This window comes from Dasypus novemcinctus, chromosome 31 (assembly GCF_030445035.2).
Source record: "Dasypus novemcinctus isolate mDasNov1 chromosome 31, mDasNov1.1.hap2, whole genome shotgun sequence".
Classification (NCBI taxonomy): domain Eukaryota; kingdom Metazoa; phylum Chordata; class Mammalia; order Cingulata; family Dasypodidae; genus Dasypus; species Dasypus novemcinctus.
Window position 1 is genome coordinate 46,451,402 of NC_080703.1, and position 16,474 is coordinate 46,467,875.

General features: G+C 37.3%; 1 protein-coding gene and 1 long non-coding RNA gene across 2 annotated transcripts; both read left to right on the forward strand.

The window, feature by feature from the left end:
* The first annotated feature begins 5,252 nt into the window (after positions 1-5,252).
* Positions 5,253-6,286, forward strand: LOC101447331 (methylthioribulose-1-phosphate dehydratase-like). Its single transcript, XM_071212895.1, has 2 exons — positions 5,253-5,312; positions 5,405-6,286. Exons 1-2 carry the CDS (start codon positions 5,253-5,255, stop codon positions 6,074-6,076), a joined length of 732 nt encoding a protein of 243 aa, XP_071068996.1. The 3' UTR covers positions 6,077-6,286.
* Positions 6,287-11,054: 4,768 nt separating this feature from the next.
* Positions 11,055-13,162, forward strand: LOC131277068 (uncharacterized). Its single transcript, XR_009184259.2, has 2 exons — positions 11,055-11,173; positions 13,033-13,162. It is a non-coding gene; the product is annotated as an uncharacterized lncRNA (long non-coding RNA).
* Positions 13,163-16,474: the final 3,312 nt, after the last annotated feature.

Genomic DNA, 16,474 nt, shown 5'->3' on the forward strand with positions numbered 1-16,474 from the left:
TTGTTAATGTGTAGTTACACTGCTTGTTATTTTTATAGTTTGAGTATATATAATGCCACATGTTGCTTGTGGAGTTGTTTGAGGAGTTATTACTCGCAGGTTCTTTGATCTCAGCTCGTTAGTTTTTTGTCCCCCCCCCCCTTTTTTTTTACATTCCTGATACCCTTCGGGTCCAAATCTTTAATATTTACTTACTGAAATTTGTTAACAGAACTATTAATTATTTTTACTTTATGGCTGTTAAAAGGTTTAAATGGGGAAATTACCGGGCAAACTGATTTTTAAGTTTTTAGCTTAATAGATAGGTTTAATATGTTACACTTAGTTCTGCCCTTAAAACTCTTCCAGAAGGGACAGAAGCCCAGATTTCACACCAAGATTTGGAAATTAAACAGCACACTCTTAGAAAAACAGTGGGTCAAAGAGGAAATCTCAAAAGAAATCAATGACTACTTTGTAACAAATGATAATGATAACACAACATACCAAAATTTATGGGATGCAGCAAAAGCAGTACTGAGGGAAATTTATAGCCATAAATTCATGTATCAAAAAAGAAGAAAGAGAAAAAATTGAAGAACTAACTGCACATTTGGAGGAATTAGGAAAAAAACAACAAAGTAATCCAACAGGAAGAAGAAGGAAGGAAATAACAAAGAGCAGAACTAAATGAAATAGAAAATAAGAAAGCACTTGAAAAGATAAACAAGACCAAGAGCTGGTTTTTTGAGAAGATCAATAAAATTGACAAACCTTTAGCAAGATTAACAAAGAAAAAAAGAGAGAAGATGCAAATACACAAAATAAGAAATGAGAAAGGAGATATCACCACTGACCCCACAGAAATAAAGACTATCATAAGAGGATACTTTGAAAAACTATATTCCAACAAAAATGACAATTCAGAGGAAATGGACAAATTCCTAGAAACACATAAGCAGCCTATATTGATGAAAGAAGAAATTGATGATCTCAACAAACCAATCACAAGTAAAGAGTTAGAAACAGTCATTAAAAACCTCCTAACTAAGAAGAACCCAGGGCCACACAGCTTTCGGGTGAATTCTACAAAACATTCTGGAAAGAACTAACACCAATCCTGCTGAAACTCTTCCAAAAAATCAAAACAGAAGGAACATTGCCTAACTCATTCTATCATGCCAATATTACCCTATTACCAAAGCCGAACAAAGACACCACAAGAAAGGAAAATTACAGACCAATTTCTCTAATGAACCTAGGCACAAAAATACTTAACAAAATACTTGCTAATCGTATTCAACAACACATTAAATGAATTATACACCACGACCAAGTGGGATTCATTCCAGGTATGCAAAGATGGTTCAACATAAGAAAGTCGATCAATGTAATACACCATGTAAACAGATTGAAGGAAAAAAATCACATGATTATATCTATAGATGCAGAAAAAGCATTTGACAAAATACAGCACCCTTTCTTGATAAAAACACTCCAAAAGATCAGAATACAAGGAAATTTTTTGAACATGATAAAGAGTATATATGAAAAACCCACAGCCAACATCGTTTACAATGGCAAAATCCTAAAATCCTTCCCTCTAAAGTCAGGAACAAGACAAGGATGCCCACTCTCCCCCCTTCTAATTCACATTGTCTTAGAAGTACTTGCTTGAGCACTGAGGCAACAACCAAATATAAAAGGCATTCCAATTGGAAAGGAAGAAGTCAAAATTTCATTATTTGCAGATGACATGATCCTATACATAGAAAACCATGAGAGGTCTACAACAAAGCTTCTAGAACTCATAAATGAGTTTAGTAAAGTCGCAGGTTATAAGATCAATGCGCAAAAATCAGTAGCATTTCTGTACACCAATAATGAGCAAGATCAGGAGGAAATCAAGAAACAAATACCATTCACAATAGTAAATAAAAATATCAAGTATTTAGGAATAAATTTAACTAAAAATGTAAAAAACTTATACACCGAGAACTATACAAGACTGTTCAAGGAAATCAAAGAAGACCTAAATAAATGGAAGAATATTCCCTGTTCATGGATAGGAAGACTAAATATTATTAAGATGTCTATCCTACCAAAACTGATCTACACAGTCAATGCAATCCCAATAAAAATCAACACAGCCTTCTTTAAGGAGCTAGAAAAACTAACTATGAAATTTATTTGGAAAGGAAAGAGGCCCCAAATAGCTAAAAACTTATTGAAAAAGAAAAACAAAATTGGAGGACTCACACTACCTGACTTCAAAACATACTACAAAGCTACAGTAGTGTAAACAGCATGATATTGGCATAAGGAGAGACAAACAGACCAATGGAATCGAATTAAAAGTTCTGATATAGAACCTCATATATATAGCCATATAATATTCAATAAAGCCACCAAACCCTCTCAAATGGGAGAGAATGGCCTATTCAACAAATGGTGCCTGGAGAACTGGATAGCCATATGTAGAAGAATGAAAGAGGATTACCATCTCACACCTTATACAAAGATCAACTCAAAATGGATCAAAGACCTAAATATAAGAGCCAAGACCACAAAGACCTTGGAAAGCAGTGTAGGGAAACATCTACAACTCCTTGTAATAGGAAATGACTTCATGAATATCACACAAAAGCACAAGCAGAAAAAGAACAAATAGATAAATGGGACTTCCTCAAAATTAAAGCCTTCTGCACCTCAAAGGAGTTTGTCAAGAAAGTAAAAAGGGAACCTACATAATGGGAGAAAATATTTGGCAACCATATATCTGATAAGAGACTTATAACTTGCATATATAAAGAACTCCTATATCTGAAAATAAAAAGATAAACAACCCATTTAAAAAATGGGAAAAAGATTTAAACAGACACTTCTCCAAAGAAATACAAATGACTAAAGAGCACATAAAAAAATGCTCCAAATCTTTATCAGGGAAATGCAATTCAAAACTACAATGAGATACCATCTTACTCCCATAAGATTGGCAGCTATGAAAAAAACAGAATACAAATGCTGGAGAGGATGTGAAGAAATGGGATCACTCATCCACTGCTGGTGGGAACGCAGAAGGATCCAAATATTCTGGAGGACAGTTTGGCAGTTTCTCAAAAAACTAACCATAGATTTGCCATAAGACCCAGCAATTCCTCTGCTGGGTATATACCCAGCAGAACTGAAAACAAGGACACACACCAAGATATGCACACCAATGTTCATAGCAGCATTGTTCACTATCGCCAAAAGTTGGAATCAACCCAAATGCCCATCAACAGATGAGTGGATCAACAAAATGTGGTATATACATACAATGGAATACTACTCGACTTTAAGAACAAATACACAACAAACACACGTGATAATATGGATGAATCTTGAGAACCTTATGTTGAGTGAAGCAACCCAGGCATTGAAGGACAAATACTACATGACCTCAATGATATGAAATAAGCAAGCTGCCTCAGAGAGCTAGAGACTGAAAGATACGCTTACAGGAAATCGAGGGGTGGAGGAAGGATGTGAGCTGACGTCTGCAGGGGTGGAATCTGTGATGAGCTGGTGGTAAATAGGAGCACAAAGAAGAGATAAAATGGGGGCAAGGGGTTGCCTTTGGGTGGGGCTTTGCGGGTTTGAGGGAGGCTGGGGATGGGCGGATGGGTAATATTGCCCAAAAAATGGGGGGAGGGAGGGGCAACATACAAGCATAGGAGATTATCAGGTGTTGGTTGAGAGTAAAATGCTGAGAAAACTGTATCAAAATATAATTAGGAGGGTTACCTCTTTAGGATGCTCAGAGGGGATGTTCTGATGGACAGATTCCTGGGGAATGTCTGAATGCTCGTTTTGCCAGGGTGGGTCATAGTACTGGGTAGAGACCCAAGTAGTGAGAGTGGGGGTGGACCCACATCCTGGGGAGGACTAATGACATCAAATAGAGGGAACTGTATCTCTCGAGAGAAAGGGTGGCTCCGGGGGCATTAGGGCAGTTGAGCAAGTCAGGCCCTGAACTTGTTGCAAGTATCTCTGGATTTGGCTCCTCGGGAAATGGAGATTGGCTGTCACTGTGGGTCACCAGGGGAGGGGAAAATGGATGTTGAATGAATGGAACCAAGGTAAATGTGGGGGCAAGAGAGGAGTTTGGCGAGAGTACACAAGGATGGATATAAAACATGTAATAGTACACCAAAAATATATAGGGGATGACAGACTAATAATGTAAACCATAATGTAAAACATAGGATAACTAAAAAATTTAGAAAACTGTATATCCTAAAGTATGGACCACAATGTAAGCACAGATGTCACCTTGTTTGAAAGCTATTGTCTCAGAGTCTGTACATCAGTTTCAATAAATACGATATGAATAAGTTAAAAGATTATCGCTGTGGAAGGGAAAAGGTTTTATGGTGGATGTGTGGGAGTACTGTATATTGTATATATGAATTACTGGGATCTAAAGCTCTTGTGAAGAGAAGCTCAATAATTAGGAAAAAAGAAAAGAAAAAGATAGGATGTAGAATTTTTCCAAATCAATACGTATTCTATATCTAACCTTTAAACTCATTGGTATATTCCATTTTACTAATAAGGGAACCTGGTATTATATTGGACTTCACTTTTCAGGAAGTTTTGGATCACAGTGGTTCAACAATGGCAGAGGAGGAATACTGGTATGGGATGTGATTGACAGGCAATATATGGTTGACAGGGAGTTATACAGGGCATGTGTCCAGGGTGCATGGAAATGTTTGGATATACTCATAGTGGAAACAATTAAAAACAACAGCTGGGGGGGTACTGATTTCCTGGCCGGGGGGGGGAGTGGCTCTGTTGTGGTCCATAGGGGAGCAGCAGCAGTCCCCCAGGTTCAACGGCAAGGACCAGGAAGGAATGAGGGTCCAACAATGTGCCCCTGATACTAATGATTATGCTTGTGAGCCTATACACCTGAAATAAGAACAAGGCCTAGAGCAGCACTGTGCCTAAGAGTTCCCTCCTGACAGCCTCCGTGTTACTCAAATGTGGCCAGTCTCAAAGCCAAACTCAGCATGTAAATGCAATGTCTTCCCCACAGCATGGGACATGACACCCGGGGATGAGCATCCCTGGCAACGAGGGATCACTACCAAGTACCAGCGGATGACTTAACTAGAAAATGACCTTGAATTAAAGGTTCAATGCGGACCAGCAGAATATCCCTGTCTGCATATAATAACAGGAGTTAAAAATGTTGTTTAACCTAAAGTAAGGGGGAGGTCCGGGCCATGTCTGGCTGTCACGCTCTAGAAGGCGACTGTTGCTCGCAGAGATCCCAGGCACAGGAGGCACCTGGAACCAAATCTGGGACCTCCCATGTGAAATCTCGTTGTGTTTGATTATAGATACTATTCCGGATCCTGCTTGAGTAAAATATAAGGACAAGGAACATCCAAGATACCTGATCCCAGAGCTCTGTAAACAGTTTTACCATTTAGGTTGGGTCACTGGAACTGGAGGAGGAATTAGCTTGAAGCATGGCAATGAAATCTACATTGCTCCTTCTGGAGTGCAAAAGGAGCAACTTCAGCCTGAAGACATGTTTATTTGTGATATAAATGAACAGGATGTAAGTGCACCCCCACCATACAAGAATCTAAAAAAAAGCCAATGTACTCCTCTTTTCATGAATGCTTACACAATGAGAGGAGCAGGTGCAGTGATTCACACCCACTCGAAAGCTGCTGTCATGGCCACCCTTCTCTTTCCAGGACGGGAGATTAAAATTACACATCAAGAGAGGATAAAAGGAATAAGGAAATGTACTTCAGGAGGGTGTTACAGATATGATGATATGTTAGTGGTACCTATTATTGAGAATACACCTGAGGAGAAAGACCTCAAGGAACGAATGGCTCGTGCAATGACTGAGTACCCAGACTCCTGTGCAGTACTGGTCAGACGTCATGGAGTCCATGTATGGGGAGATACGTGGCAGAAGGCTAAAACCATGTGTGAGTGTTATGACTATTTGTTTGACATTGCCATATCAATGAAGAAAGTAGGACTAGATCCTACACAGCCTCCTTTTGGAGAAAATGGAATTGTATAAACCAATAGGAAGTTTAAACAGAGATAAAGCTAATATTAACTGTCACTAAAATGAAATGATTATTTTTTAAATGATTTGAAAATTTCCATGTGGTATTAATTTGTCACCAAATACCAAGATGCTCATCCTGAATCTCTTCTGACTTTTCATGTTATTTGCTTATGTTCTTGTAATGAGAGTGCAGTGGAATAAAAATTTTATAAGCAAAAAAAAAAAATAAAAAATAAAAAAAAATAAAGTAAGGGGAAATGGAAAGGACAAATGAGGAGTTCATATGGCTATGAGTCTCTAAAAGAGTATGGAGGTTGTCAGAAGGATTGCCCTTATGCACACCTGAGCAGAGTCTCAGAGACAAATAAAGTAGATACAACCCCAGGTATTGGTCCTTTTGAGGGCTAAAGAGACCCACAGGTTCTCTGGTCATGGCAGGTGGAGTTCCTGCCATGCCAGTTGGCCCTTCTTTGGAGCTGGTGTTTCTGCATGATGGAGCTGGACTCAGATGGGATCTCTTTTCACAAGACTTTCATGCTACTTTCCTGGATATGTAGTTGGTGCTGGGGCTTAAGATATATCTAGGGGATTTGAATCTCTGGACTGACAATATGATAGCCAGGCCCTGAGCCTCAACAGACTTCAGTGCCTACACTCTGATTTATTGGACTTACTCCACTCAGCTAATGTGGAGTTGAAGAATGTCAACCACCACACCATGGAGCCAAGAGTGCCTATAACTGAAAGCAGGAGGATTGCATCCAGTATCCATGTGGAATCTAAGCCCCCTCTTGACATAGATGTGGAATGGACACAACCAAGCCAAGGTCCACAGGAAGGAGGAATACAGTAAGGATCAGAGTGGACTTAATGATATTCTATTCATGAACTAATGTGGTTAATAATTGAGAAAATGTGGCATTGATGTGGAAAAAGTGGCCATGGTGGCTGCTGGGTGCGGGGAATGGGAGGAAGAGAAGAGATGTGGAGGCATTCTCAGGACTTCGAGTTGTCCTGGGTGGTGCCCCAGAGACAATTGCCAGATGTTGTATATCCTCCCATCGCCCACTGCATGGAACGTGGGAAAGTGTGGGCTATGGTGTGGAACATGGGACATGGGGTACAGTGATGCCCAGAGATGTACTCACCAGATGCAATGGATGTGACATGATGATGGGGAGAGTGTTACTGTGGGGGGATTGGTGGGGTGGGGGTGGTGGGGGTGAATGGGGACCTCATATTTTTTTAATGTAATATCTTTTTAAAAAAATGAATAAATTGAGTAGAAAAAAAAAACTCTTGCAGAGAGGAGGCTCTTTTTAATAGTTTTTATAATTAGATTTTTATAAGACTTTTTTCATCTTGCTCAGTTTAATTTGGGCTCGAAGAATATTTATTCACATATATAACTGCATATTTAATTTTTTAATAATTGGAACAGCTTTTAAGAATTTTTACTTGTTAACTTGATACTATTATCCTGATGTATAAAGACATACACCAAGCAAATGGGCAGATACAAATAGAGTTAGATACAGGAACACAATTTCTTGATGTTACTTACAATTTGCATTATTTTATATACTGTTTAGCTTAATTTGGGTTTTAGAAATATTTATTACTCATAAAATTGCCTATTTAACCCCAATAATCTGAGCAGATAGGCAGACATGAATAGTTTGTTACAAAAACATAACTTTAGTTACTTTAAAACTTTTTTTTACAAAAAAGTGTGACTGCAAAACATTTAAAGACTTGAAACTTTTAAAATTTGCACTATGACTGTGCAGTTTTACACTATGACCATGCAGTTTTACGCAATAATTTTTCTTCTTAATTAATGGATTGTAACCAAAATGTTTTCATTGCTTTAGCACCATTTTTTTTTTTTGTTTCAGAACTTTATATTTTACTTTGAACCTAGCAGAATTTTGGGTAAGCAACAAGACTAATTTTATGAATATTTACCAGGGCTATTTGAAGCTTCACGGAGACAGATTGGTTTCTCTCATGAATCGCTACTCTTAGGAACACTGACCTTTAAGGCAGGAGACTTCTTCCCCACCCCCCTTTTTTGATTTTGGAGATAATAAAACTCCAGTGGTTGTTTAACCTTCTATCAGGCAGCAATTTATTTAGTTTACACTTGAATTCATGAGAGAAAGGGTTAAGACTAGGACAAGAGATCCCAGCTTTTCTCTGGACTGTAGGGGCAGAAGCTATTATGAACTAACCTTAGGCAAAGGCAAGGGTGAGGTTAGGCTTTAAGTAACTATAAACAAAGGAAAGGTTAGTTTAGAATTTACACGTAAATAATAGTTTCAGGCTAAATTCACCCAACTATAATTTCAGTTATTATCTTTTCACTGTTTTATAATATAAATGCATTTATAAATGATTTTAACTCTTAGTTACAGTTTTTATTAATTTTTTAAAACTTGTTAATTTTATAACACTTTTAAACACCTTTCATTTGACTTATAACATATTAAATGAACTTAACTATTACTTTAACTTTTCTTTTAAGGTAAAAGAATAAATCTCCTTCAGTTATTTTGAAATAAAAAGCTATTTTTCAGGATTTGATTTTTAGAAAGCAGGTTTGAACATTATTTTTTTAAAAGAGATAAGACCCTTTCTTCTTTAAACACTGAGGAAATGATGAGATTAAAGCACAAGAAGCTAATTTGATAAAACAGACTTTTTTGTATACTGATTATTCAGGAAATCTTTACTAAAAGAGACTAATGATGAGAGACTTTGAGAAAGAACAAAATTTTAACTTTGCATCAGTATACTGCTTGATACTAAATTTTTTAAAACTTTATAGACAGACCTATTAAACCGTACTCAACTTTAATTATAAGAATTTTTTTTTTTACAAACTTTCTACACTTTCAGTATTCATTCAGGTTTTGTCCCACACTTTACTCTTTCCTAACAATCATTTTTATTTTAGGACAAAATCATTTCCTGTTTCTTTAATAATAAAAACACATTCTATATATTCCACATTCTAAGTTACCAGGCAAACTCTTCAAAACATATAATTGCCATTAACACTAAATAAGCTTGTTAAAACAATGAACCTTTCTTCACTTTAAATACATGTAATACCAGAAACAGTTTTTTTAGAAACAAGGTGGCAGGGGAGGCTGGCCACTAACAAATTTCCCTGTTATAGAATTACCTTTTATTAGTAGTACTATCAATTCAGGTTTTTTTAATAAAGACTTTTTGGAATTTAGCTATTCAAATACCTTAATTTAAACAATGCTTTGTTAAACTTTTTATAATTATTTTTAATTTTAAGACAAATTTTATCTTCACAGAACACATTCCCTTACTTAAAGTTACTACAGTACCTTTTACAACTTGCCACATGCATCAGAGTTCCAAGAGTTCATGAAAATCAGCCATCTTATTTTAGGACAAAACACATCTTTCCAGAAAAAACTCATTAAATTTCAGTCAGCATTTTCATAAACTTTTAACTTTTTTAATATTCATTTAAGTTTTACATCCTTTATTTTATCCTGTGAAGAAAAATATTCATCTTAATTTAGATAAGAACTATTTTTTAATGAAAAGACATAGTAATTTTGTTAAGACTTATAATTTTTGTTGTTGTAGAAATCCCATTAACATTCAAACTTATGTATTAATATAAGCACTTATTTTATATTTGGCCATTTGAATAGAGCTCTTTTTTAAAAAATTTTTTATTTATTAATTTAAAACACCATCCAGAGGTATCAAAATATACACTGACATTGAACAGGCAAACACAAAACAATTACAACACATTAGCAGAAACATACAGTTTACAATTGATTCATAATTTTTCACAAATTACACAGAACAGTAATACAAAAAGACAAACATTTAAGACCGACGAAAAGACAAACCAGATAACCTGAACCGAAGTCAAAAGCGACGTCTCGCTCTGACCAGTGGGTGGGATCTATTTGCTGCGTTCAGCAGATCCCCTTACCCACATTCCACAGACTCTGCAGAGGCTTTCCAGAAAACAGACCTGAACTGAAGTGAAAAGCAATGTCTCGCTTTGACCGGTGGAAGGGATCTATTTGCTGAGTCCAGCAGATTCACTTACCCACATTCCACAGACTCTGCAGAGGTTTTTCAGAAAACGGATTTACTGAGGGATGTCCCGTTTGCTGATCCTGGGCCCAGAAACTCCTGACGCTCTCCAGATAGAATTTAGGTGGAGACAAGTTCCAGGGCCGGGCGGTGTTCAGGGCGGAGGAACGTCCCTCGGAGGCCTTCCCCTAGACCGCCAGTCCGTCCCCGGAGTGTACCTGTCTCCCTGAGTCTGAGGAGATCAACCCTGCTGGAGTGGGAGATCTCATTGATCAATCTCACTGGGGCCGCCGAATGTTATAGACCAGCGATATTGACCAGACTCAGACTCTGAATATAGTTCCAACTGAGAGCTTTATTAGCCATGCGGCGACTGTCTCATTCCTCTGCAGAGGAGGGAGCAGCCCCGAGTCTCAGGGAAGGGGTGGTTTTATAGCTTTAGGAGGGGGGCGTTTACTAATAAGCGAGCAAGCAAGCAGGCACAGAAGTGGAAACTGCAGTTAGCTGAAGATAACATGTTTTTTTCTTTTGAAAGGCTTCTTCTTGTAAGCAGTCCCATATTATTTATTGGCACTCTCCTTACAGGCTGTCCTGTTATTTATTGGCACTCTCTTTATAGACCATTTTAAGTCATTTATCTATTTGAAGACACTTGCAATTCCCACCTCCCAATGTAGTTCTATTCCTATTTTCCCAATGTGGCCTTACCCTTACAGCTGCAGTCTGTTCTGACTCAGCCCTACGGCTAAGCCCTCGCTCTCTCTCATTATAGGCTTTGCTTAAACTGATTTCAGCTCCCAGTGTGATTTCTGAAACAGCTCCCTCCCTCAGCTTCCCCCAACCTAACAGAGGGTGACGTCATCAACACAGCGACGGAAGTATCCCCTGAAAAAAACTTCGGAGATGCCATTCCGTGACTACAAGGGAGATTCCGGAGCTCTGCAGGATGGCAGAAGCTAGAGAAGGACTCCACAAACACTGAATTGAAGAAAGAGAAAATGTCAGGTGGGAAAATTCTATCCAGGGCCTGCCGGTCCTCTTCCCTTCCTCTCAGTGGGCCGCTTGTAATGCCTGGGAGTTCTCCAGAGCGGCCAGCAGCATGAGTCCCTCTCACTGAAGAAAAACGATTTTAGAAGAACTCACAGCAGTGAGTTAGAACCCCATGCATATCCAGGCACATAGACCCAAATCCAGCCACAGAGACCCAGGGTGGAAAACAAGCCTCTAAGGACTATTGAAAACAAAGGGCCTCTGCGTGGAGGGCGGGGAGTGAAAACAGGGCAGAATGGCGGTGGTTAAGTGGTGCACTCTTGCGATCTAATCAGTGTTACTGGGATGCTAAATGCAGAATCGACTTTTCTGGAGGGACCCACTTACTGAAGTAACGCCATCTGACTCCCAGAGGCAGGATAACCTAGTAAGGAAGAAACCTGAGACAGAAACGCCTGATGGAGAAAATAGTGGGGAGGGTTAAATTGAATTGTTGTGTGATAGGAGGGTCTCAAATAAAATGTGCAAGGAAAATGGGGTACTGAGTGAGGAAGAGAATTTTAAAAAATCACAGGAACTGGGGACAGAATTCTGCACAAAAATAAACAACTGAGTCAAGTTTCCTGCTGAAGGCAGAGAGGAAAGAAGCTGACAAGTTAAGGCAGGTTGTGCTCATGTTTCATGTTCTGGGAAAATGAAAACTTACAGGAGATAGTGTTGTAGAATTTGAGAGAGGCTCAATTATTTGTGTATAGAGAGGCCAGGACTCAGGAATGATTTTGAGAAGGAAAAATGGTTTATTGACAGCCAGCCGGAGCTTTCAGTTTGAATCCCGAGCCCTGAACAAGATTTTTAAATGTCTTTTATACCGCGAGGAAAGGCCAAATGGTCGCTTTGTTTCAGTTCTTAATAGGCTTCAATTAGCATATACATTTTCTACATCTTAGGTAAGCTTTTAGCATGGACTCCAGACATTTTCGATAAGCCTTTAGCATATTTGGTTTGCATTTCCCCTGAATACTTAAAGTTTATAGACCTTGCATTGTTAAACTGTTTCCTGCTCCCCAAGGGCAGGACTGCAGCTTTTTATCATTTCACACTCACAAGTCACAGATATTTTAGATTATCTCTGAAGAGACAAAGAGTCTGCCACCCATAGCCCACAGCATTTCTTTCTTTTGCCAAAGTTTAACTTGCTAAGCTTTGGCATAATTATTGTTGGAGCTATGAGGTGGATGGCTGTTTGTTGTTTTGATTGATTATTTATTAATCTTTAGTGTAGCATCTAGGACTGTTTTTAAGAGTTTAGAAGATTTCATTCTGGACAGCAGAATCTTTGACAGGAGCCTCTTGCAGTCATCCTGTGGCCACTGGCGCTCACATGGATTTCCAGTCAGGTTCCAGATCTATCTATTAATTTTATTTTACCCTTGAAGAGTTTACACTTTTAATTTAAAAGGGGTGCTGAAGGGAGATGGATCTCTTTTCTGTAACTGCTTTCTGCTGGCCATGGGCTGTAGTCATTGTCTAATAAGGTGTAAAACTCTTAATTTATTTTAACTGGAGGAAGATGGATCTGTCATTCTGTACGAAGTTGGATGAAGTTTTCGTATGGTTAATAAGATGTTTACTTTGTAAGAAACAAACTTAATTAAAAATTTGGAATACTCGTTTTTAAAAGAGGACACATTGGATTACAGAGGTAGACAAGGTTAGGTGCCTATAAAGATGGCACTCTTTAAAAGCTGGTGGGAACAGCATATATATTCTCTTTTAAGTTAGCCATCTTTAGAGAGAAATTGCAACAGACACTTAGCTTTGTCTGAAGACACATTCTAAGCTGTTTAATGATTGACACTCATTCGCTTTGTCAGATGCTCCTGGTCAACTGGTACTCTTTGGGCAACTGGCTTCACTAAGGATTAGAAGAACACTAAGTTGGAAATTCTCTTGGTTTTTACTTGTGGAATGATTAGAACTACAGAATAAAGGTTTTTTTTTACACCTTGGTTTTTTTTTTTAATTTTTTTTTTTTAAAGATTTATTTTTATTTATTTAATTCCCCTCCCCTCCCCCGGTTGTCTGTTTTCTGTGTCTTTTTGCTGCGGCTTGTTTCTTTGTCCGCTTCTGTTGTCATCAGCGGCACGGGAAGTGTGGGCGGCACCATTCCTCAGCAGGCTGCTCCCTCCTTCGCGCTGGGCGGCTCTCCTTATGGGTGCACTCATTGCGTGTGGGGCTCCCCTACGTGGGGGACACCCCTGTGTGGCACTGCACTCCTTGCGCGCATCAGCACCGCGCATGGGCCAGCTCCACACGGGTCAAGGAGGCCCGGGGCTTGAACCGCAGACCTCCCATGTGGTAGACGGACGCCCTAACCACTGGGCCAAAGTCCGTTTCCCTACACCTTGGTTTTAATTGTACAATTTTTAGCAATTTTGACTTGTTCAATAGGTGACTCAACATCAGCAAGCAAGCTTCACTTTTGCTACACAGCAGAGTACAGTGGAATATAGTAAGTTGACTGAGACTGGCTGAGACTGCCACCTTATTCTATAGACATGTTTATTAACTGTTTAGAAAATGATTTTACCAGGAATTTAACATGTCTAATATACTGCTGCACTTGATCTAAAATAGAAAAGATAACATTACAATTATTAGGCATATATTTAGTACAGGATAAAAGTACAGCACTTAATATTAACTAATGTATTACTTAATGCATAAGGATTTAGAGTTGCAATTATTAGTTTTGAGTTTCAGGTTTGTAATACTTTACATGTTATCTTTCTATGAGAGCAGGCCATAATGCCAATTGTGTTTAAGTTTTACTTACTGTATCCTGGTATCATGGCTCTACTTAGCATGTTTTTCAATGCAGTGAGCAAGTTGCAGCATCCTTCATTTTAGAAAGATTTTCTAGTATTTTACTAGCCTGGTGCATAGTGCTCTCTGGCACCATGGAACAGTGCCAGTCTGGAGGCGATATCTATTGTACACTTGGCTGTACCGAGTCATTATTGGCTGCTGCAGGAGCTTGAAACTGCAATATAGTTTCCATCGACTTTAGGAGAAGAACCAGAGACTGATATAGCACATATTTTAATTGAGGGGTCAGTGACCAGCCTAGCTAATAACTCACATGGAGAGGCCACTTGTAATGTATTCAAGGCCTGGTTTGAATGCACAAGAGTTTGACAATGTTAAAGTTTATTTATTTTATATATATATATTTTAAACAACTTAATGCAACACATATATCAAATGACTGTTTACTTACACAATTTTATTATGAAGATAACAGTAGGTACTTTACTTTAGTAATAGAGGAAAAATATTATTTTTCATTGTTAAAATGAAAACAGAATATTTCCAATAGAATCAAGACAACTTTTTATTACTATTTACTTAAATGTGTATTTTGCAGTGGCCTTCAGATGGGTTTTATTATCACGAAGTTATTTCTGCTACTAATACTAATCTAAGTTTTTTAGTTAACAATGACTTCTACAACTAGAACTATTTAAATATTTTCAGTTTGGAAGATGTTTTACAAACTCTTTATAATTGACTATAACTACATTGACTAGCCACCTCATGTTTAAATAAACTTACTAAATTAAATAGACTCACTAAATTACAATTACTAATGAAAGAAATTTACTCTTTATTTAAGAGAGCATATCTACAATCTTTTTTCTTTAGCCTAATTTCACCATGTGAACTTACAATTTTCATTACTGTAAAGATTTTGTACATATAATGTTAATTTAGTTTATAAATTAACTATGGGAGATTACACTCAAGTTAAATAAAATTGAAACTATAATAGTTTATGCAAGGAATGTTTTTTTTTTCTCTTACAGGAAGCTAAGAACTTCTTTTTTTTAAGTTATGAAAATTATTAATTTAAAAGCATACTGACTACCAGGTTTTAAAACACATGCATACTGACTACTAGGTTTTAAAACACATTACGCAATTACTTAATTTTTTAAATTATAACTCAGGAAAGATCTCTCTATAGTTTTTATGGACTTTTTTTTACTTACTGAATTTTGTTAATAGAGCTATTAATTACCTTTATTTTGTTGGAAAGAAATTTTCTGGAAGAAAATAAGGCTCACCAGATTGTGGAGAAGAAAATAATTTATTCTCAATCTTGCAAGAAGGGGCGCAGAGCCAGATACGGCTGGTGCCTTGAACAAAGAAAAATGACACAATTTATACCCCTAAGCTTAGCATGCAAGCTCTTCCTTTGTTTTTCTATAGATTGGATACTTTAGAAGTTACAGTTTACCTGAGATTTAACTTTCTTACGCAAAAGTTTGATTTAACTGCTTTCTCTATTACATTCTAACCATTTTAGTTTTTACTTGCTTTCCCCTTTGTCAAATAAGGAATAGAATTTAGTGCTGAAATGGCACTGACTTAGCTTCTTCTTGGGCATCTTTCTACTGCCCATAGGACTGGCCTAAACTGGTCTTTTCCACTGCTGTCTAACCCGGGAGTGGGAGACTGAGGCAGCAGGCGGCGGAGGTTACATTAACATTTTTCTTATGTGAAAATTAACTTAATCTTTGTTTTTTTGCATTTTATGGCTGACAAAAGGCTTAAACTGGGAAATTACCAGGCAAACTGATTCTTAATTCCTTAGCTTAGTAGATAGGTTTAATCTGCTACACTTAGTCTTGCCTTTAAAGCTCTTGCAAAGAGGAGGCCCTTTCTCAATTGTTTCTATAATCAGATTTCTATGACTTTTTCATCCTTCTTAGTTTAATTTGGGCTTTAAGAATATTTATTTACATATATAACTGCATATTTAGTTAACAATTTGAATAGAGCTCTTTTAAGAATTTTCATTTGTTAATTTGGTATTATTATCCTGATGTATGAAGACATACACTGAGCAAATGGGTAGACACAGAGTTAGACACAGAAACAAAACTCATTGATATTATAATTTGCATTATTTTATATACTGTTTAGCTTAATTTGGAGTCTTGAAATATATATTACTTATAACTGCATATTTAACTTCAACAATTTGAGCAAATAGGCAAACATGAATAGTTTGACACAACAACATAACTTTAGTTACTTTAAACTTCTAATTTTTACAAAACAAGTGTGACTGTAAAACATTTCAAAGACTCTTGAAACTCTTAATTTGCACTATGTGCAATTTTATACTATGACTATGCAGTTTTACACAAGAATTTTCTTTCTTAATGGATTGTAACTAAAATGTTTTCAATGCTTTAGCACTATTTTTTGTTTCAGAACTTTATATTTTAATTTGAATTTAGCAGAATT

Coding starts and splice junctions, on each gene's coding strand:
- LOC101447331 (XM_071212895.1), top strand. CDS start 5,253: ATGTCTGGCTGTCACGCTCTAGAAGGCGACTGTTGCTCGCAGAGATCC. Junction 5,313..5,404: donor AGAGATCCCAGGCACAGGAG/GCACCTGGAACC, acceptor GTAAAATATAAG/GACAAGGAACATCCAAGATA.